This window comes from Juglans microcarpa x Juglans regia, chromosome 4D (assembly GCF_004785595.1).
Source record: "Juglans microcarpa x Juglans regia isolate MS1-56 chromosome 4D, Jm3101_v1.0, whole genome shotgun sequence".
NCBI classification, from domain to species: Eukaryota; Viridiplantae; Streptophyta; class Magnoliopsida; order Fagales; family Juglandaceae; genus Juglans; species Juglans microcarpa x Juglans regia.
In genome coordinates, this window is record NC_054600.1 from 20,278,219 (window position 1) to 20,300,567 (window position 22,349).

General features: G+C 38.0%; 1 protein-coding gene across 3 annotated transcripts; it reads right to left on the reverse strand.

Annotated features, from left to right (window-relative positions):
• Positions 1-802: 802 nt before the first annotated feature.
• On the reverse strand, positions 803-22,132 carry LOC121259851. Of its 3 annotated transcripts, none has more exons than XM_041161643.1 (9): positions 21,940-22,132; positions 19,554-21,848; positions 18,444-18,582; positions 18,250-18,332; positions 15,092-15,318; positions 10,972-11,058; positions 7,699-7,798; positions 2,649-2,862; positions 803-2,540 (listed from the first exon to the last, which is right to left on the reverse strand). In XM_041161643.1, exons 2-9 carry the CDS (start codon positions 21,690-21,692, stop codon positions 2,023-2,025), a joined length of 3,507 nt encoding a protein of 1,168 aa, XP_041017577.1. In that variant the 5' UTR covers positions 21,693-21,848; positions 21,940-22,132; the 3' UTR covers positions 803-2,022. The 3 variants fall into 3 exon arrangements, with proteins under 3 accessions (XP_041017577.1, XP_041017575.1, XP_041017576.1); XM_041161641.1 differs by having other exon boundaries at positions 18,444-18,585; positions 21,940-22,131; XM_041161642.1 differs by having other exon boundaries at positions 18,444-18,585; positions 19,554-21,854; positions 21,940-22,131.
• Between the last annotated feature and the right edge of the window lie 217 nt (positions 22,133-22,349).

A 22,349-nucleotide genomic window follows, 5' to 3' on the forward strand; every position in this document is an offset into this window, starting at 1 on the left:
TATCTTCAATTGTTCTTATCTAGTTAGAATAGTTTGACACTTTGGCAGACTATTTAAGGGTCAAACGTGTACGATTTAAAGGAAGTTTTTTATGATTAATGAAAGTACATGTTTAATCCTTGAATAGTCTGCCAAAGGGGCAGATTACTCTAACTAGATAAGAACAATCGAAGATAAGATAAAAATTAAATTACGATAACAATGAAACGGGCATTCATCCCTTACTGAACAAATCGTCGTTCACGCTTACGACATTCCTTGATGACGCAAAACGGTGCTTGTGTACGACAACTATCTCACGCATTAATGCCTATCACGAGTGATGGACTGTTGATTGTGTGGTACGACTAGAACAGGTTTGAATCGTTTGATGATGTTCAGTTTTAAGAACAGAAACATAAATAAATAAATTTCATGAACAGAACACGCAAAACATATTCCACGAGTGTGCATACTGGGAAGTATCTGCATACTAAATAGTACAAAGCTGGGATGATAGCAGACTATATTTATGATTAGGCTAATGAGCTTGTTCCATTTACAAAAATAGGACGGGAGAGTTCCAAAATACGCAACCCTCAAAGGCATCGAAATGACATTCGGCCACCCTACATAAGATCTTAGCCTATTTAGAAACTGTACATTTAACAGCAAAACATAAGAAAAAAAAAGAACCCCAAGTATCTGAACTTCGGGTTGAGCTTGAAAGAAACATGAATTTTTTTTTTTTGTCCTGGCGGGGTTGCCATGGCCATCCGGCCCCTGCTCCTTACTCCTCAGCTTTGAAAAGTCTCCTATATTGAATATTTATACATTGAAAAAGAATTGGCTTCCCCCACACCCCCCCCCCCCCCCCCCCCCCCCCCCCCCCCCCCCCCCCCCGAAGCATTAAAAAAAAAAGGTCTAAAGCACATCCTAGTCATTTACAAAATTGGTTAACCAAGGCCTACCAGCGCCACAGTTAACAGCTGCCATCAAAATTCTGCTTTCTGCTGGAGACGAACCAAAAGGAAACTAACTAGCCCGGTTTGATAGAACCATTACCTCAGGGGTCCACATGAATTACCCCACCAGAGGCACAGTGAAGAGCCACATCAGAAGCAGAGCTTAAGTTGCACATAGACTCAGAATTGCACTGTGTGATACTTGAATCAGACTTTGAGAGCTCTGAAGATTTCGGATTGCACTTTGTTACACAAATATGATCAACCTGTGAACCAAATTCAACCTGCTTCGAAGATTTGTTCTTCACCTCAGGCCCATCAAGAATTAAATCCTGGTCAGTAGAATTGACATTTGTCTGATTAATAGCTGATGATTCTCTCTCTTCACGGGGGCCATCTGCAGTAACCTCAGAAGAACCACATTTGAGCTCCGAGGCCATGCAAACTCCATTGCTCATGCAAGTCTGGATATTAGGTTTCATGGTGGAATTTAAAGAAGCTTCACTAGAAAAATGACATTTACCTTCAACTGCAGCAGAGATCTCAACCTCATGAGCATCCGGCCTATTGCCCTGGCAGGAAGGACTAACGTTGCATTCAACGGGAAAACCACTTGTATTGGCTTGCTCCCTTTCGTGAACTGAGGGGAGAGTTGAGTGAACCATGCGAGCTGGTGGTATAGTTAAGATAGCTTTATTGCAAAAAATATTTATGGTCTTGGGCTGAACCTGAGAACCAGAATACTCAGTAGATGTTGGACAAATCCCATCCAGTGCTCTAGATGTACATAGAACAGCAGCATGCCTGTTTTTCCCTTCTTGAGTGTCGAGCATCCTTTCAGCTGATTCGGGAACGCACCCCATATCCTGCAACTGTTGAAAACTGTCAGGCTTAATGCCCTTCACATCATGAGACATCCGAGTTGTAGCCCCTAAATTATGGAGAACATTTTCAGTAGAAATTTTTAATCTATCTACACAAGCCACATCTCGGCACTGAGACATAATGTACTCAGCAGAGTGGCACACAGAAGTCTCTTCATAAGAATTCAGTTTGTGAACAATGCTATCTACAGTTTTCATCTCACAATCAGCATTCTCAGTATCCATCCCAGAAGCACAGACACATGGTTTCTCACAATCAGAAGTTTCAAATCCAATATGAGGTACCGTGAATAATTTGCCCTCAACTTCAGAAATACAGTTATGGTCTGACAGGGAATCATATTCTGTTGTTCTCTCGCTAATAATGGAACCAGCAGCAGCAATATGATATTCCTTAATCCCTCAGTTGGTCCATTTGCATTACAAATTGAATCAAGTGGTTTCATAACAGTTTTGTCTTCCTCCAGATTGTCGTCACTCAACTGGACTGGAACTTGGCATTTCTGACCAATAACACATTTGGGTAAATCGATAGTCTCACCTGTCATGTCACCAGAGCGACCAGGAAGATGCAAACCAGATTCAACAGCAGCTGGTTGATTTAAATCATGTGCATGAGCTACAGCAGCCCCAATAGAACCATTTAGATCTGACCCAGCTGAATGTATCAAATCAGAATTATGAGCCACCGTATGTTCAGTGGACACCAAACCTACAAGAATATTTCACAAAAAAACAACTAAAATTTGAAGAAAGCACACGTGAACTTAAAGGATGTGAATTTCCGTGAAGGCATGTGAGTATCTACCAATTACACTACCTTGTGTAGAAGCCAAATTTTCCTCATCAAATTGATGTTTCAAAAGTGATTTCTGCAACATATCTATGCCAGGAAACACCAACATATTCATGCTCCTCATTTTCTGTTTGCCAGATAGGTCAAGGGGTTTGAAACCAAAAATGGAAGTCCATGTTCCTCTAAGTTCGGAGATTGCCGGTATGACTAGTTTCTCAACATTCAGAGAGCAGAGAACCTAACAACAGGTCATGGAAAGCAATACCAAAAGAAATGGCCAGATTGAAATCAGAAACTCAAAGTGCATAATCAGCTTACTTCTAATGGATCAGTTAAATGAGAACATTGGAAATAGAAATAAAAGAAAAATAAGATATCATTCTACACAAACACTTCCAAATAGGCTAGTAATAGATTTTCAATGAAGGTGCACAAAGTTCAAACTGTGCAATGTCCATAAATTCGAATTCTCTACTAGAGTTAAAAAGTAACCACAAGGGGATACACAAAAGGCCAATGATCATGAGAAACCAAACTGATAAAAGAGGAAGAATCATGTGACTCAGCTGATGATGAAGAAACTGGTGACATATATATATAACGAAATAATTCTTCACTGGCTCTTCGTTTGATCGTCTGCTTTCCTCAAGACATCAAGTTTAGCCTTGATATCCATTTGGTAAAACATAGAATCAAAATCTTGACATGAAATGATGATTAGCATCTAAGTTTGGAGTATGTAACATTTAATTTACATTTAAACTTGCAGAAATTTGATAGGGTCAGAATGGGTCTTAATCAAGTAATCCATATTTGTCACATATTCCATCCCCATTTTCATGCATGGGCACGATGAGAGTAAAAATAGAACGCAACTGCTTAACAACTAACATCTAATGGAAACAGAACATGAACACAGACGTCGGACAATCATGGTGAATAGTGAAAATGATCTTATCATTAATGGCACTATTCGCATAATTGCAAAATAATCAAGACTGTTGTACAATTGTTCAATGCACCACGCTAATTATGCTGAGAATAATGGAGAAGGGAAAGAAAAAATAAAACCAAAACATATTATCAGGCATCTAAGATTAGACAACTTTCTCCTTCAGGAGTTGCAGGATTTAGAAGGTAGGGAGGTGAGTGGTGCACTTTAGGATGAGGAGACATTGAGGAAAAGTGGAGTTGCTTCCGAACTTGAGAGGTTGATCCTGATGGATGGGATCTCGTGGAGGCAAAAATCACGGGCTCTTTGCTTGAAAGGAGATAAGTGCACCAAGTTCTTTCATTGGGTGGCCAATTTACATATGAGCAACAACGCCATTGAGACGCTTCACATTGATGGTGCTGTTTTTTCGAAGCACTCCAAGATCAAGGACCACACCGTCCTCTTATATGAAAGACCATGGAACAGTTTGCTTGGAGGCCTAAACTTGAGGGTTTAGCCTTGAATCTATCAATAGTTCGAGTGCCAATTGGCTGGAAAGACCGTATGATGAGGATGAGATTCTACGAGTGATGAGAGAGGTGATTAAAGATAAAACCCCTGATCAGGATGGATTTTTCATGAATTTTATTCAGATTGAAAAAAGCCTTAATGTGACCTTCATTTCTCTTATCCCAAAGAGTGCAGGGGTTTCAGATGTTAAAGAATTCTGTCCCATTAGCTTAGTTAATGGTGTGACCAAAATAATTTCCAAGGTTCTTGCCAATCGTATGAGCACGATAATGAGAAAGATTATCTAAAATCCTCAAGTTGCATTTGTCAAAGGGAGGCAAATTTTGGACTCGGTGTTAATTGACAGCGAGTGTTTGGAGAGTAGAATCAAAGCAGCTATGCCTGGCATGTTAAGCAAGTTGGATATGGAGAAGGCTTACAGCCATGTGAATTGAGAGTTTTTATTTTATTTGTTTGGAAGGCGCGGTTTGGGGAGAGGTGGTGTACTTGGATCAAGCATTGTGCATCCACAGCCTGCTTCTCAGTCTTGGTGAATGGCCGTTCTACTGATTTCTTTAACTCTCGAGGACTGAGACAAGGGGACTTGTTGTCTCCCTTCCTGTCTGTTATTGTGATGGACAGCCTTAGTCAGATGCTAGAGACGCTATTGATGGTGGATTTCTCTCAGGCTTTTTGGTGGGGTTCACCAACATTGTTTCCCATCGCAGATGACACTTTGCTCTTTTGCGAGAAGGATCATGGCCAAGTACAATCGTTGAGGGTTCTCTTGCTTTATTTTGAAGTTGTTTCAACCCTAAAGGTGAACCTCGCACAGTCTAAGATGCCCCCAGTGGGTTTTATGCATAATAGTAGAAGCTTGACAAATATTTTGAAATGCAAGGTATCTTCTTTGCCCATGAAATACCTTGGGCCACCCACTAGGGCCTGCTTATAAGGCAAAGCTATTTGGGACAGGGTGATTGAGAAGATTGGGAGAAGGTTGGCAAGATGGAAAATGATTTACTTGTCAAAAGGGGGAAGAACCACATTAATCAAGAGCACTTTTTCTAATCTTCTAACATACTTTCTATCCTTATTTTCGTCACCTGCAGGTGTGGTTAACTAGATAGAGAAGCTTTTTGCACTTTCTTGTGGGGAGGAAGCCAAGTTGCTCCTGGTTAGTTGGGATAAGATTTGCTTCCCAATCTCTAGTGGAGGGTGGGGGGTCCGTAAGCTGAGGATTTTTAAAAGGCCCTTCTTTGGAAGTGGTTATGGAGGTACCATCAAGAGAGGAGACAATGTGGAAGGCTGTTATTGATCCTAAGTATGGAATCTTTTGTGTGTGTGTGTGTGGGGAGAGGGGGGGGGGGGGGGGGGGGGGGGGGGCAATGAAGTGGCGGCAAGCAAGGTGTAGGATTGTGGACAAATATTAGGATTATCTTGGAAAACTTGCATAATTCTTCAAGAGTACCATATAATAGCTCAATGCACCATCATCATTCATCAATGCTCAAACAAGTGGATGCCCTAAAAATTATTTTTCGAATAAAAAACATCCAGAATTCCGAATAGTTTACACATTTTTCATTTTTGTTAATTTAATTGACTCGATGGCAATACCTCTTCGAATAAATAAGGGGTGGAGAATCGTTGCTTGGTAAATGGTTATGGAAATCCTTCAACAAAGCCTTGCCAGACAAATCGTTATGGAGATATCACTATGAATGCGGCTGCGGCCCCCGGGGGGGGGGAGGGAATCGTAAGCATGGGGAATCATGGGAAGGATGGTCTTCTAATGAGGTGAGTAGGCCTTATGGAGTGGCTTTGTGGAAGCATAAAAGAAGAGGTTGGGATACATCAAGTAATGGAGCCAAGGTCAAATTTTTGCATGATGCATGGTGCGGCGATAGGGCACTCAAGGAAACTTATCCACACGTTTATGGTTTAGCAAGAATGAAAGAAGCCTCAATTGTGGACATATTAATCATCTCCAATGGAATGTTACATTTCTCAAAGATGCACAAGATTGGGAAACTGATTTTTTTGGAGAAAGGGATATTCACAGTCTGCTATTTCTACCAAGCCATGACCACACACAACACAAATACATTCCCATGGAAGAGAATTTGGAAGACAGGCACATCTAAAGGCAACATTTTTTGTATGGACGGCTTCTTTGGGGAAAATCCTCAATCTAGACAATTTGAGGAAATGCCGAATCACAGTCATGGATTGATGTTGTATGTGCAAAAGGAGCGGAGAGTCCACTGACCATCTACTACTCATCGTGAGATTGCCATGACTTTGTGGAATGAAGTCTTTGCTAGGTTGGAATTATCTTGGGTAATGCCGAGAAGTGTAAGCGACCTCCTTGCTTCTTGGAGAGGCATTCGGGGCAACTCTCAAATTGCATCAATATGGAATATGATCCCATCATGCCTACGGTGGTGCATTTGGAGGTAGAAGAATGCAAGATGTTTTGAAGATCAAGAGCAGTTAACGGATGAGCTTAGAAAGTTATTTTTCAATACTTTACTATATTGGTCAATTGTAATTGATTTTCATGACATGAACTTACATGAATGCCTTGTATGATGTATCACTAAACTAGCACGTTTAGGCGTTACTCTTGTATATGACCCGTATAATTGGGCTCTTGCGGCCTTGCCTACTCTTTTGATCAATATAAATTTGATTACCAATAAAAAAAATAAGGGGTGGAGATTAAGTCATGGATTCAGTTCCATATAGATGTGTAAAAAAAAAAAAGCAACTCAAATTTATCTTTTAGGCGCTTCTCTAAAACATCTCTGCATAAACATCATTTTATGAAAATTACCATGTAGGGTAACTAAATTCAATATGTTGCTTATTACACAACTAAAGCTCAAAGTCGGCAATACCTAGGCAGAAGTCTCCTTAACCTGATAGTCTATAAAACATAATACATTCTAAGATTTACGTCAACTTTCATTCCAAAATTAGGTTATAAATTTCAAATCCAACCTAGAGAGAGTAGAACTCTCTTCTAAAGCATTGGAGGGAAACTACAGATGTATAATGTTTATGCTCCAGCAGGATGAGGGAAATTATTGAGTCAATCTTCATAAAGCATTCTTATTTTTAGCAAAAAGTTAAAATAAATTGAAGCATAAAAATCAACACTTTTGAGACCCCCTTCTTCATCCCCATTCAACACCATTTTGTATTTTTCTCAACTATTTTGACACAACTCTAGGATTAGTAATTAAGTTCCTGTTAGTTTAAAAACATAAGTCTATGCCATGTAGGCAGCACCAGCACTCAGGCAACTCACTCTTAAATAAATCAAGACGCATTTCTAATGCATCAAATTAGAACAGTGTCAAATCATTTAGATTGCCTCCAAAATTAAAGACAACTCAAGCATGTATGAAGAAATATCAGCACGCATGCGCGCGCACACACACATAAAGAGTTTCGGAGAAGCAGCAAGCACAAATTCAAAAATAGATTTCTGCCACCTTCAAATAGTAAACAAGAGGTTAAACAGAGTCAGTAACAGCATTCTAAAGCATTGGCCCATGCGAGCAAGAAACCAAACCCACACCCACACCCACCCCACAAAACAGAATTAGATTCTGAACTTACAGATTCAATGGCACCTAGAAGCCGACGGCACATCCCTTGGCGCCTATACATATAGCGGGTCCCAATGAATGGCATCTCTGCTAATTGGTTTCCATGAATCCTGTTCAACAAAGTATTAGATGATAAAACTATTAGTATTTGAATCTTCTTTTTATTTTTAGTTAATTTGGATAGTGATCATATAACAGGTCCAATTTGGGTACAGAATGAACCAAGCAGTTGAATATGGAACCCCATTGTATATATGATACAAGTTTATGACAGAACATATGCATATATTTCCCTCTTATCAGCTTTTATATTCCAACTTAAACAACTAGATATCATAAAGAATTTTTATTCAAATTTATTAAAAAGTACAAACTTATAACACCAGTCACCGACTCACCAGATCACATTTAAACAACAAAATTGACAGGTTGGAACAGTAAGGAGTGTCCTATTTTTTTAATAATTCTGACCCAACCCGAACCAAAGGTGGAATTGTTTTCTTCCAAACCAAACCAACCCTTTCCAGATTCACTAAAAATTGGAACAGTTTTTTATAGGTAATCAAGAAGTTTTATTCATAAGACAAGGGGGCCCATTGGCTTTTTTAGCAGCACCCGAGGCTTAATACAAGGGGACCCGTTGTCTCCACTTCTCTTTGTCCTTGTCATGGAGGCGCTTAGCAGACTGGTTTCGACACAGGTTATTAATGGCTTTAGGGTGGGTTTCCCGATTGGTGGCCCCAATTGGGGTACTATTAACATTTCCCATTTGTTGTTCGCATATGATACATTAATCTTTTGTGAGGCAAACCAAAATCAAGTTCAGGCACTGAAGGCCCTCCTACTCTGTTTTGAAGCAGCGTCTAGTTTGAAAGTGAATTTTGACAAATCAAATGGTGCTAGTTGGAAGTGTTAAAAACATAAGACAGTTGGCTAGCACATTGGGATGTAAGGTTGCCTCTCTCCCCATGGAATACCTTGGCCTCCCGTTGGGGGCTGCCTCGAGCTATTCCAATATGGGACATAGTGATCAAGAAGATAGAGTGGAGATTGGTAGGCTGGAAGAGACTGTATCTGTCAAAGGGTGGCAGGATTACCTTAATTAAGAGTACGCTGTCTAATTTACCTACTTACTTCATGTCTCTATTCCCTATTCCTGCAAGTGTGGGCATCCCGGATTGAAAAACTTCGGCATGATTTCTTGTGGAGTGGAGTGGAGTGGGAGATGAATTCAAATTCCATCTAGTCAATTGGGACAAGGTATGCTCCCCAATCTCCTCTGGTGGGTTGGGTATTAGAAATATGAGTTTTTAATCGGGCGTTACTTGAAAAATATGGTTGTGGAGATATAATATGGAACCCAAAGCACTATGCAAGTCTGTGATTGAGTGCAAATACGGAGGTTTTTTTTTTTTTTGGGGGGGGGGGGTGTACTAGAGAGGTGTGTGGGACTCATGGAGTGGGAGTTTGGAAGCACATTAGACGAGGATGGGGGATCTTTACTAGACATACAAGATTTGTTTTGGGCAAGGGCACTAGGATTAAATTCTGGAGATGGTGTGGAAATAGTGCTTTAAAGGAAATATTTCCTTCTGTGTCCAGGTGGCATGTAAAAAGAAGCTTCAGTGGCTAATCTCAAGGTGATATCGGGGGAACAAGTTCAATGGAACATCAATTTCAGTAAGACAGCCCAAGATTGGGAAGTGGGCAGCTTTGAGGATTTTTTCAGCCTATTGTATTCCATAAAACTGAGCAACCAGCGAGCTGATGTGTTGTTGTGGATACTTGCAGGTAAAGGTAAATTCTCAGTTCGCTCTTTCTATAAGTCTCTCACACACTTGCCAAATAATTAGTTTCCCTGGAGAAGGATTTGGTGACATAAGGCGTCTCTTAAAACGGCATTTTTCACGTGAATAGCTTCCCTGGGTAAGATCCTGACAACAGATAACTTTTGATGCAGGGAAACCTCTCCAAGGTAGTGCCCTTCGAACCCCCCCCTGTAGAGTAAACCCCGATCTCGTGCACCCACCCTCGAAAGTTTCCCTACATAGAACTAATTAAATTGCTAGCTTTTCACCAAGAAGTGTGGCCCCAAATGATTGTTTGCACACATGAGGTGTTAAACCTTGGACCTTGAAGAGAGTGATACCTCAAGACCAAGGTCTTCACCACTTGAGTCAACCCCTTCACCACTCCTGACAACAAATAACTTGAGGAAACGCAGGGTGATTATAGTGGATTGGTGCTGCATGTGTAAGAAAGCCGGAGAGAAAGTGGATCATCGATTACTACACGGTGAGACTACTAGAATGTTACGGAATGAAGTGTTCAACAGATTAGAGGTAGCTTGGGTTATGCCCGCTACAGTGGCTACACTATGGGCAAGCTGGACAAATTTGAGAGGCATTCAATTCAACAAATCAAAGCTATGTGGAAGATGGTCCCAATATATATTCTGTGGTGTCTATGGTAGGAGCGCAATGAACGGACGTTCAAAGACAAGGAGAAAATAATAGAGGAATTAAGAGCTTTGTTTACTAGAACTCTATGTACATGGGTCATAGCTGTAGACTTTAATGGCCTCAACTTTCATGACTTTCTTGTCTCTATTGCTTCAACATAGATAGGGCGTATCTTTGTATATCGTCTTGTGTACTTGGGCTATGCCTATCATTATTCAATAAAAATGTTTACTTATAAAAAAAATAAAAAATATATATATATATATTCATAAGAGAAGGCAAGCCCAAGTACACAAGAAGTATACTTGAGGAACAGCTAACTAGGATTAACAACAGAAAAAAATTGGAAGAGTCAGGTCAGGTTCAGAAGAAATTCGGGTCAGAGCAAGCGTTTATCCTTGAAGGCATGGTTCAGTAGACAAAAGAGAGGAATATCACAAATTCTAGTTGCTATTTCCTAAAAAGATTGTGGGACTTTGGAACGGCAAAGACGGTTAGCTAGACCTCTTAATTTTTTCTTTTTAACTTTGACAAGTAACAGATTGAATTGATAGTATAATGAAATATAATAAAATATATCACAACGAACTGATACAAAGTCTAAATATCTCAGATTATAAGTCCACCAAAAAAACAAAAAGAGTTGTTCATTTTTCCTGAGTATATAGTTGTGTTTTGAGGATCAACAAAGATCCACAATCGGTTCCACTCTTCCATAATATGTTGTGTTCAATAATCTCTGTGAAGTAACAAAACTATAAAGCATTATAAGTGGCGACAACGAAATGGATTAATGGATATCAATTTAGGGTAATATATACCTGATGGATGCTGCAGAGATGATCTCATCACCCCTCTCAAGTATTACAGTGAAAAAACCACTATAATTAAGACGAGTAAAATTTGACCTGAGAAAGGAAATTAAAAACTTGATAAATTACAAACACAGAAAAAAAAAGTATTATGCATAAGACTGACAAAACAAAGATAATACATGTTGACCATAGAGCAAGTTATGACTATTTTGAGCAAATACATATATATATAAGGATACCACAAGAAGCACATCTATATAGAAAAATGCTACTCATAGGACAAAAAAAAAAAAAAATTAAGGATGTGACAACTAGCACACCATTGAAGGAAATAAATCCAGTCATCTTTCGCATTTCTAACTGTCAAAATTGCAATTGCACGACTGTTAGACACTAAGGGTACATATGGTACATGGAACGGGCATTCTTATTCTTTTGATTGGTGGGAACACAGATGTCTTAATTGGAAATAGATCAAAATTCCAAAAGAAACCAGCCCAAATACTTTTTCCCAAAAACACCCACCAAATCTATTTTGTTTAAACCTTGAAAAAATGGTGGCCAGCCACCAATGAAACTATTTATTTTTTATTTTTAATAACATTAAGTTTTGAAAAATACAGGGTTTACTCTTAAGAGGAAGATCTATTCTTATGTGAATTTCACAAATGTTTACATCCAAGTGAAATTCAGACCCATTTCATTGGTATTAAATTATTGCACATACAAGAATATAGCCTCTATATACACATGAGCATTGTGCAACAAAATCATATGCCCACAAAAGTAAGCCCCCATCCTCCCCCTCCCCCACTCCCTTTTCTTCTTCTTCTTCCTCTTCCAAGGTTTGGTGTGACTGTTTATTTGATGGTGATGGATCTTCGATTTTGTGCGATTGTTTGTCAGATTGTTGATGGATTTCAATTTTTTGTGATGTTCTGTTGTTGAACAGGGTGACCGGGCGGTGTAGGTGCCAATCCACCTGCCCGGCCAGCACGTGCAGATGGTCAGGGGATCTGCAGGGTTGGGGTGCAGCTATACATAAATTGGGGCCATAGATGAAAATCTTATACAAAGCCTCCTTAATTTTATATAATAAAATAACGTAGGTACATACAAATACAATAACACAAGATATTTATTTTTTAAGTCATCTTCTTGCCTTCTTCAGGTGAGAAATCATTAATTAGATTATTTTATATACTACCTTTGTTAATATCTCATTATAAATAGAAAAATGATTCAACCATCTAATTTTATTTATACACATGATTTTTTACCGATTGGTTTTTGATAGGTAACAAAAAATTGATAGAAAAAATATATACGATTGACTCTTTTAGTAGTTCATTAATTTTAATTTTGGAAACTACTTTCAGCATAAACTAGTTATGAGAATTGTTAATAATATTTCTGTAACAAACAAACATTTGAAAAAGGATCTACTTTTTCTATATAACTCAGTGTTTCTATTTGGAATCTGTCTTTGTTACCTATAAAAACATGTCTTCATTAATACTTGTTTTAAAACATTTATTTCGAGTAAATTCAAATGGGTCCCTAATGTTTTTTTATCGGTCAAATGGGTCCCTAATGTAAACGTTTCAAAAAAGGATCATTGTTGTATATACCGAATTTCAAATTAATCCCTATGCCAATGTCTGTTAATTTATGATGGAAAATATTGGCATAGTACTCATTTGACACATCAGAACCAATCAAATTATGACAAGGGTCAAAATGCACAGTCCACATTTTGAACAATAAAAAACATCGTCAACAGAGGTGGTCGGGTCACAGGGGCTGCCTGACCACCTATGTGGATGGCCCCCTCTCCAGGACCACATTTGTTGTTGCCCGCAGCCCAGTGAGCCACACACAATGGTGGCTCCACCACTGTGGCTGGCAAGTACAACTTCTGGGACTGAAAATACTTCCATAATATTACCTATGTTTTTAATTTTAGTTTATTTTATTCTTTATGTTAATTTTTCTACTTCTAAAAAATCTAATGACGTGACAAGCTTTTTTTATACAAGTAAGAAAATTTATTGATCCTCATAATTAGGCATAGCCCAAGTACACAGGTAGTATACAAGAAATAAGCAACTAATTACAGTCTAGTAGCTAGAAGAAGCAGCATAAAAATCATTGAAGTTAACCCACTCCAGTACAGTAGCCTTAGCCCAAAAGTAACAAAGAATGGAAAGAAAAATCTCTAATCCGCCCCCCCAATGAACGTTCTCTATTTTCAAAACAACGTCCATTCCTCTCAACCCACATACACCACATAAGACATAATGGCACCATCTTCCACACAGCCACTATAAGACGATTGCCATAAATGATGTGACAAGCTGCCTAGGTATTGTTTATGTTTTCAAAGACTCACTGCACTTGTTTTTCTACCACAAGCCATCATGTGATTGGTTTGACATGGCAAACGAACACCAAGTCAAGAATTTGAAATTCGGGTTGTATCAAAGAGAAATTTCTTTTCTTTTTTGAAAAAATACCCTAGGAATCCATTTGAAATTGGGCAAAACATCAAGGCCAATGAATGAATTTATCCTTTTTACTAAGTCCCCCACCCCCCCCCCCCCCCAAAAAACAAAAAAGCTTCTTTTCTTGTATGGACAGCTTCGGGTTCGTTAGGGAAGATTCTCACCTTAGATAATCTACGGAAACACCTACTCATTGTATTGGATTGGTGTTCCATGTGTAAGAAAAGTTGTGAGTTTGTGGATCACCTATTATTGCATTGTGATATAGCCAGGAGCTTACGGAGCAAGATCTTTGTGAGAGTGGAACTCTTTTGGTTAATGCCAAGAAGGGTTGTTGACTTTTTGGCCAGCTGGCAAGGCATCCAGGGTAACAAACATCCGGGGTAACTATCAAATTGCAGCTATGTGAAAGATGATACCGACCTGCCTATTGTGGTGCATATGGATGGAGAGGAACGGTCAGAGTTTTGAGGATCGTGAACGGATAATGGACGAGCTTAGAATTTGTTTCCTTCACACTTTATTCCATTGATCGATGATTTTATTAGCATGATTTTATTGGCATGAACGATGATTTTTTTCCTTCACACTTTATTCCATTGGTCGATAATAGACTTTAATGGCACGAACGTACATGATTTTATTGTAGCTTTAGACAATCATGCCTAGGTGTGGCTCTTGTATACGTCCCATGCACTAGGCTTTGCCTATTTTCAATAAAATTCTTATTTACTAATCAAAAAAAGAATTTATCCTTTTATTTATGAGAACAAACATAAGCTATCAATATCGGAATATACTTCTAGGATTACTAGAACATTTGTTTGCAAATCATCATGATCTATCTTGGCAAGAAATAGCTCAATCTATTATACATGTAAAATACTCAATTAGAAAATTTCTTCGATGGCTTGTCATTGATATTTTATCAATTTATTTTATCTACAAATTATAAGTTTTAATGTGGTACTTAGAAGCCTGATACTATTATTTGGAAAGATCTTTAATATCATTGTTTAAGGGTTTTTATTTTACAGGAGACTTTTAGTTAGAAACTTTACTTATTTGGGACCTTCTCATGGTATAATTTAGAGTTTCTATTTCTTAAAGGATTTTAATACTATTTGTTAGGGGCCTTAACTTCTTAAGGATCTTTTAATGCTCTAATTTAGGGCCTTGATTTATTAAGGGGACTTAGGCAATGGCCTTAGTGCCCCTACCATCTAGACAACCCCATTTGGCTAGTATTGTTCAATTATTTTGCAAATTAGCAAACATCGAAGTCTTGAAGGCATAGTTAATCTAAAATCAAAAGTTTTTTTTCTGATAACTAATATTATCTAATTAAAAAGGCTAAGAGGGGTGCAACCCTAGTACATAGGAAGTATACAAGAAAACCCCTACTCAAAAGAAAAATATTACCATCAATGGGTTTGAGATGATTGCTCCAAAGTTTGTGCAGATAGAAGAGAGCACAAGTGATTTAATTAACAAAAAGAACCACATAAAAAAAAAAAAAAAAAAAAAAAAAAAAAGAAATGAAAAAAATTAAACCAAAGCTTAATCTGGCGTCCTGTAAAGTGGTTTAGAACATAGTGCATGTAGAGTTCAAGTGTACTTACCCACAATTATAGACAATATTATGGATCAGATTGACTCCACTTCTGTGATCAATAACAGGTAAAAAGCACTCATCCATTATGGAAAATGCAACAGCTAGCTTAGAATTCCACTCAACCTCTGGTGGAAGTTCAGTAGGAGAAATATCTGATCGGCGGATAAGAGTCCATGAAAATCCTACTTCCAATTCGTGTTTGACCCCATGAAGCATATGTAGTCTCTCAAATAACTGAAAAAAAAAAGAAAATTAGAAAATTTCAGTACACAACAAAATCAAATTGCATCGAAACACCATAGGACTTGGAGGTAACAGATAAATATAAACTAGCCACGGGTGCCAATATCTGAGCCCTTTTCTAATCAGACAGCCATGCATGTATCCAGAGCCAAATTGGCAGACTCATCCATTACCTAGAAAAACCGATAACCCTTCCAAATTGCAAGGGGCTAAAAATTTCCTCAAGAAGTTCCTTTCAGATCTTAAAGGGAAACATGGGGAAACATTAATTAAAAAAAATGAAAGCCACTAACTAACCGAGAAAAAAAAAATTAAGTTTTTTGATAGGTACCAAGAAAAAAAATTAATCACCAAAGCAAAGCTTAGATGAAATCTTGGATCCTGTTCTTCAATATATTCCAAAACCAAACATTCCAACATACACCAGAAATCCCAGAAAATAGCAGAATTCAGCTAGATGCCTAGACTAATTCAACTCCCTGAAACTATAATAAAGGAAAATGCAGCACATACAATATGTGGTTTCCAAATTTATCGCATTCCTGTTTTAAACATAGTGTCCCAGTTAACAAACCAAGTGCATCATTATTTTGATCATATTCTCCCGATAATAATTACGCATAAAATTCCAAAACCCACTTTTTTGTACTTGAAGTTTCCTTTTCTAAAACTGGAAAATTTGTTATTAGGGGGGTGATTTCACTGCCAAATAAGTGTCACACCATTCAATCCTTATTATTTACCCATGGCCTTATAGAAAGAAAATTGTGAGAAAGATAAATGAAACCTAACATTTCCAATAAATTCCATATCAAGTTTCATTATAACTCGCAACACTTTTTTTAATAAGTTTTTTTATAAGTAACAAAATAACTGCATTAAAACGAATAATATAGGCGAAGCCCATGTACACAAGGAGTATACAGAAGAAACACCTAAATACATTCTAGAAACCTGAAAACAAAGCCAGAGAATCAATAACATTAGTTCCATTGAGCACTGTGGCAGAAAACGTTAGGAATAAGGTGTGCACAAAAAGGTTTCAAAGTTCCTCCATTGTACACTCCTTATCTTCAAAACACTGATCATTCCTTTCCATCCAAATACACCACATAAGACACAAAGGAATCATTGTCCAAACCGCAGCCACCTGAGAACAACCGTGAAGACCATTCCAGCTAGCTAATAGATCCACCACCCTCAAAAGCATCACCCAAACCACAACAGTTCTACTAAAATAACATGCAACGCTTGATAGATGCCTAACTAAATGTTTTCCTAACTGATTTATAGATTGTTGAACACAATAACTTCACCAGTTACAACTAACTTCTCCAATTACAATGATTAGGTTGTGTTTGCGTAGTGAGATATTCTCAGGTATTCTGTGAATAGTAATGAAAAAGTAATGATAGAATAATGAATAGTAGTGAAAAGTAATAATAAAATAATATATAGTAATGAGGTATTCTGAGAATATATGTGCCCAAACTAGGCCGGAAAACATTTAAAGAAATAAAATTTTGAAAAAGTAAATACAAAAATATTTTCATTATTTTCCATCTTCATGTTAATTCCCAGCATTAACCCAGATCTTTAAATTTCCAAATTCGATATTGTTGCCTTTCCTACAAACCCAAATGTCTTAATCATCTACTTCACACATCAATTTCTCAATTTCCACCCTCCAACTAATAACTAGGTATTTAGGCCTTGTACTTCAAACTACCAACATTGACAAATTGCACCCTCCAATTACTAAAAAATGACACAGAGCCCCCTAGTTTAATTACAACCATTAAGATGTGTGAAAATTAAATGAAAATAAATGATGTTACACAATCTTGACTGTCAAATCTTAATAGATGGTTGACATCGAACAGAATTAAGATTATTCTAGCGGCTAGTTAATCAATAGACCCTATTGGATTGAGATTGAAAAGAGACCAGAAAATTTCCGATTATTACATGAAAATTAAAGATGCAACTAAATAAGAATCATACCACAAATATGGCCAAAATCGGAATCAAAATCACTTCTAAAACTGAAAATGAAATAATTTCCTAAATAGTCAAAATTGAACGTAAATTGACAATCTGAGGGAAAACTGATTTCAAGGTCGAAACTGTACCACCACGCTGAGCTTGGTTTTTTTTAGCTTGGTGACCAGTGCACATTACAACTTTTAGAGTTTTGAGTGCAATGCGTCAGTGTTGATAGTTTGAGTAGCAAAGCATAAAATGCCTACCAGTTGAGGGGTGAAAAGCGCATTTTCCACAAAAACTTACTTGAAAAAGGCTATCTTGTAAACCAAAACATCAAACAGGAAAACTTATTTTTTATAAGTAGCATCAAACAGGTGAACTTAAGATAATATTTTTTTTTTTATAGGTAGCGGTTTGAAGAATAAGATAATATAGACCATTTCAGAAGTCGACTAACATCCTAGAAATTGGGCACTAAAGTGATATTTTTTAATCTCAATCCACACGACTTAAATAGAACCACATTTCCGACAATTAATAATAAGACCTAAAGAGGTCTTCAAATTTACATGTCATCTTATTATCATTTTTTTATTTTGCTATGTGAAAATCATACATGAGGGTTCCATAAGTTTAGAACCCGGAAAAAGGCAAGATCTCTGAGCCAGTATTTAAATATATCCTACAATCCGGTAAGCTCATTGAAATGGTTAACATGAACCCTCCAATACAATCAAGCAGTAAGCAATACACTGTTAAAATTCCAACCACTACTGCAGAGCATCAAAACAGAAAGCTCAAATGAAAACGCAGAGCAAATCCTATGTAATATTACAATTTCCAAGCTATGAAATGACAGCAATTCGTTAGTTAAGCAATAACTCGCATTTCTCTTATTGATGAGTACTCTGAGCATTTCTCGTAAAGAAAAATCACCTCTTGGCATTTCTTCCCACAAAAGGATGGGCCATTAGAATCAATATTTACAGCATCCTTCTCCAGAATGCAGGATTGATGGACTGCAACAGACAAAAGTTATTAATGTTTCAGCCAAAGGTACCCATTAGGTATGAATATTCACTAAGCATTAGAATCTACACAGGATCAAGATGGATAAATATAGGCAATACATTTTTCCTCACACAAGTGGCACGTAAGAAATGCAGATACAGCAGCAACATCATCATCATGCCTCTGATATGCGTTCCCATCAACCATCCCACAAATTTTGCATGAACAATATACACAGTGCCAATCACCAAAAGGAAACTTCTGCAACAAGAATAGAATTGATATCTCATCTGCTACCAAAAATTCTCTATGTAAAAGCACCAAAGATGTAGTATTCAAATTGATATACACGATATACCTCTCCAATTATGTCTATTTTTCATGAATAATATGTTATGGTGAACAAACTTTAAGGGAGCACTTCATCATAAGCTTCAGCCTATATTTCAATTTTATTGCCTGCAGCAATCATTTAATCCCTCTTTGGTAATAACAAAACAAGGCGACAAAAACCTATATATTGGCTCCAGTTTGTATAAACCTAAACAAGAGCCAGGTAAGCATACAACATGCCCCATCATTTATGTCAGACCATGAATGAAGTTATAAGTGTCAGGCGCCTACCCAACCCTCCTATCTAAAAACAGAAGGAAGAAAAACCAAAAAACATTAGCACAGATTTGGCAAAAACTTGAGGTCTTTTTTCAGGATTATTGCAAATGTGTAATCCTTTAACCCACTACACTTGCCATGGGAAAACCAAAAACTAAGGGGATGCTTAGGGAATGAGATGAGATAAGAATTTTGTAAATAGTAGTGAAATTGTTGTGAATACTAGTGAAATTATTTGAGTTAAGATGTTTTATTGGGTTTTAAGAAATGAGAGAGAAAAAGTTAAGTAAAAATATTATATAATTAAAATATTGTTAGAATATAATTTTTTAATATTATTTTTGTTATGAAATTTGAAAAAGTTGAATTATTTTTTGTGTTGTTTGGAAGTTTGGGAAAGTTGTAATGATTAGGTAATGATTAGATGAAAAAGTTGAAGATTTGAAATTGAAAAGTATTATGTTTGAGTGACATTTGGGAAGAAAATTAGATGAGATGAGAAGAAACCATCTCTATTCCCAAACAACCCCTAAGAGAACAAAATTTGACACTACAACTTGATTATGCACGCATGTAATTAGAATGATACATATAAACATGTGTCAATGTACGCATACTTCAATATCTAAGCAGCTTTGATGGAATGTTGAAGGGCATGTGTCACAGCAGATCAAGTCGCCGCCATCTCCACAGATGCCACATGTGTCATCATTCGGATCTTCACCATCAACATCTACAAAATGGAACCCTTTACATTCTGATTCCTCCTGCTTATTCCATGAGTCTAGCAGGCATTGCAGCAGGGAAGTTCCGGACTCAACAAATATATTTTGAAATGGCTGACAGAGATTGCTTCCTGCATGAGCTTCAAATTTCGCAATTGGAATCACTTCGCTACAACAGTCGCAATGAATGCCATCTCTAGTAATCCTACCCCCAAGCCTTACGCGTGTCCTTCTCTGATTCATGTACTGCACCTTCCCATTAAGTGGTACAGTCCCCAAATCAATCATCCAGGAAAATACAGTACGTTTCCCATCATATGGAATATAGCCATCAACATCCAAATCCACTCCCTCCTCATTGTTGCGAACCAGCAATGCACATCGCTTCTTACTTTGTGTCTTCCGCACCTTGTGATCCCTAACTGATATAGGCATTACTTCTTGTGAGGTATCAGCTGAATCGTCCTGCTCATGAAGCAACTTCCCTTTCATTCTCCTCTTCACTGACTTACCCCCCAGACTGGCTCCAGCCTTGCGCCTTTTCTTTTCAATAGCCCCGATCTTATCTCCATACCCGTGCTTCTGCTGCCTTTTTCTTTTACCCGCCCTTTTCTCAGAAACTACCCTTTTTAGTATGCTGAATTCTTCCTCTGATATCGGAGTAAATACGAAACCAGCCTTATATGTCTTAGATTCACCATCACCAGCTTCATAACGCTGTTTCAGCACTCTATAAGCCAAGGTGACTGACCAGTGGGTCTTTCCATCTGGACTAACATACACCGCATCATTGTAAGATCTGTTAAACCTAGGCCTATACTGAACCGTCCAGCCTGCACTGAAAAGCAATTCTGTTATTTTCTCTCTTACCAACTGCTTTGCCACAAATCTACCAGGTTCCACTTCTTCATCCTCCTGCTTAGCTTGCTCTCCTTTGTTCTCTTTATTGACACTTGATGCCTGCACAATCTTTGATTTCAGCTCTATTGAAGCCTTGTCCTCAATTTCCAAATCTTTCCCATATTTATTCTTCTTTGCTGGTGAAAACCTCTTCATATTCGATTCTTTCCCATTACATCTCTTTTCCGCAGACAAACTAGTAGTTGATACATTCCAATTTGCACTATCTCTCAGCTTTATATCCTTCTCACCTTTTCTTGATCCACCCAACTTTCCTTTCTTATCAAGCGCAGCCTTCAAAACTCCACTACTATCCTTCCACTTTGGGGGTCTCCCACGCCCACGTTTCAACTTCTTCGATCTACCAACCAACGGATCAACCTCCTCTTTACCAGCCTTAGGGGGTCTCCCCAAAGGTCTGCCACGTTTACGTTTTAAATTCATCTCCAGCGCATCAACCTTTAAATCAATCTCTTCTTTTTTCACCTTGGGCGGTCTCCCCAACGGTCTTCCACGTTTACGTTTCAGATTCATCTCCAGCCCACCAGCCTGTAAATCAGTCTCTTCTTTTCGCACCTTGGGGGGCCTCCCGCGCTTCTTTTTTAACTTCATCATCCCACCAACCTGTTGATCATTCTCTTCTTTTTCTACCTTAACCATTTTATTCTCACATACATCACTCCCCATACCTTTCCCAATAAAACTGCTTTCACTCTCTCCCTTACCACCTCCTTCATCAGCCCCACTTTTCACCGCAAGCCTCGACCTCAAAACCCGACCACCAGTTGGTACTTCATCATCCAAAACCTCTTCTTCCTTCACCATTTTCTTCACGACACCGCCATATTCACTCTCTTCACCACCATTAAGGCTCCTTTTCCTCTCATTCTCAACTAACGCAACATCTTCCCCATCTTCTACATATTCCTCCTCATTTTTCTCAATTTCTAGTGTCGAAGACTGTTTCTCAGTCTCCACCCTGCTCGAGATCAAATGCAGGTTTCCCGCACAGCTCAAATCAGAACCCGACACCTTCATTCCATTTTGAACAATTTTGCTCGGAGATACTATATCTTTCCCATCTCTCCTCGGATTCAGCGATAGTTTCCCAGATCTCAATCCCTCCCTCATCTCTCACAAAACCCTAAACCCAAGCAATTCGTTTCCGTTTCAAATAGCTTCACTCGGTGCCATTTAAACCATACTCATAAACAAAGCCTCCATTGATTCAAGTCAAGAACTCAAAATATAAACCTTAATACGCTTCTACGAAGAGCTAATCAGACCCTGAAACTAAGAGGCAGAAAATCAACAAATTGGGGGAAAAAATTGTACGTAACGAATCGGATCAAAACCGTACAAGGTTAACGGAGCTTACCAATGTAGCAGAGACTGCGAAATCCTATATCACAATGAGGCCGTACAAGACATGTCCAAGCGAAGCTATCGTGAGTCGGGCATGGCCTCTGTGATTTTGGGGTGTTTGGAGAGAGAACGAAAGAGAGGGTTTTGTTAGAGAGAGAAGCGGTGTTTGGGGATTTTCAAGGTTTAGGAGCTTGAGCTTGTCCTTTTTAAGTCTGCTTTCTTTTATTTTTCTTTTTTTTTTTTCTTCCTTTTCTAGTTGTACTATGATTCTATAACTGGCGGAAAAGGAAGGATTAAATCGTCAATTCCGTCAATTCCGTACTGACCATTGTTTCCCTTTTCCCTCCATAAAGTTTTTTTTTTAATCTAAAACTATAGCAAATAAATAAATAAAACATTTTCTTTGGCCGTCTTGGAGAGAAA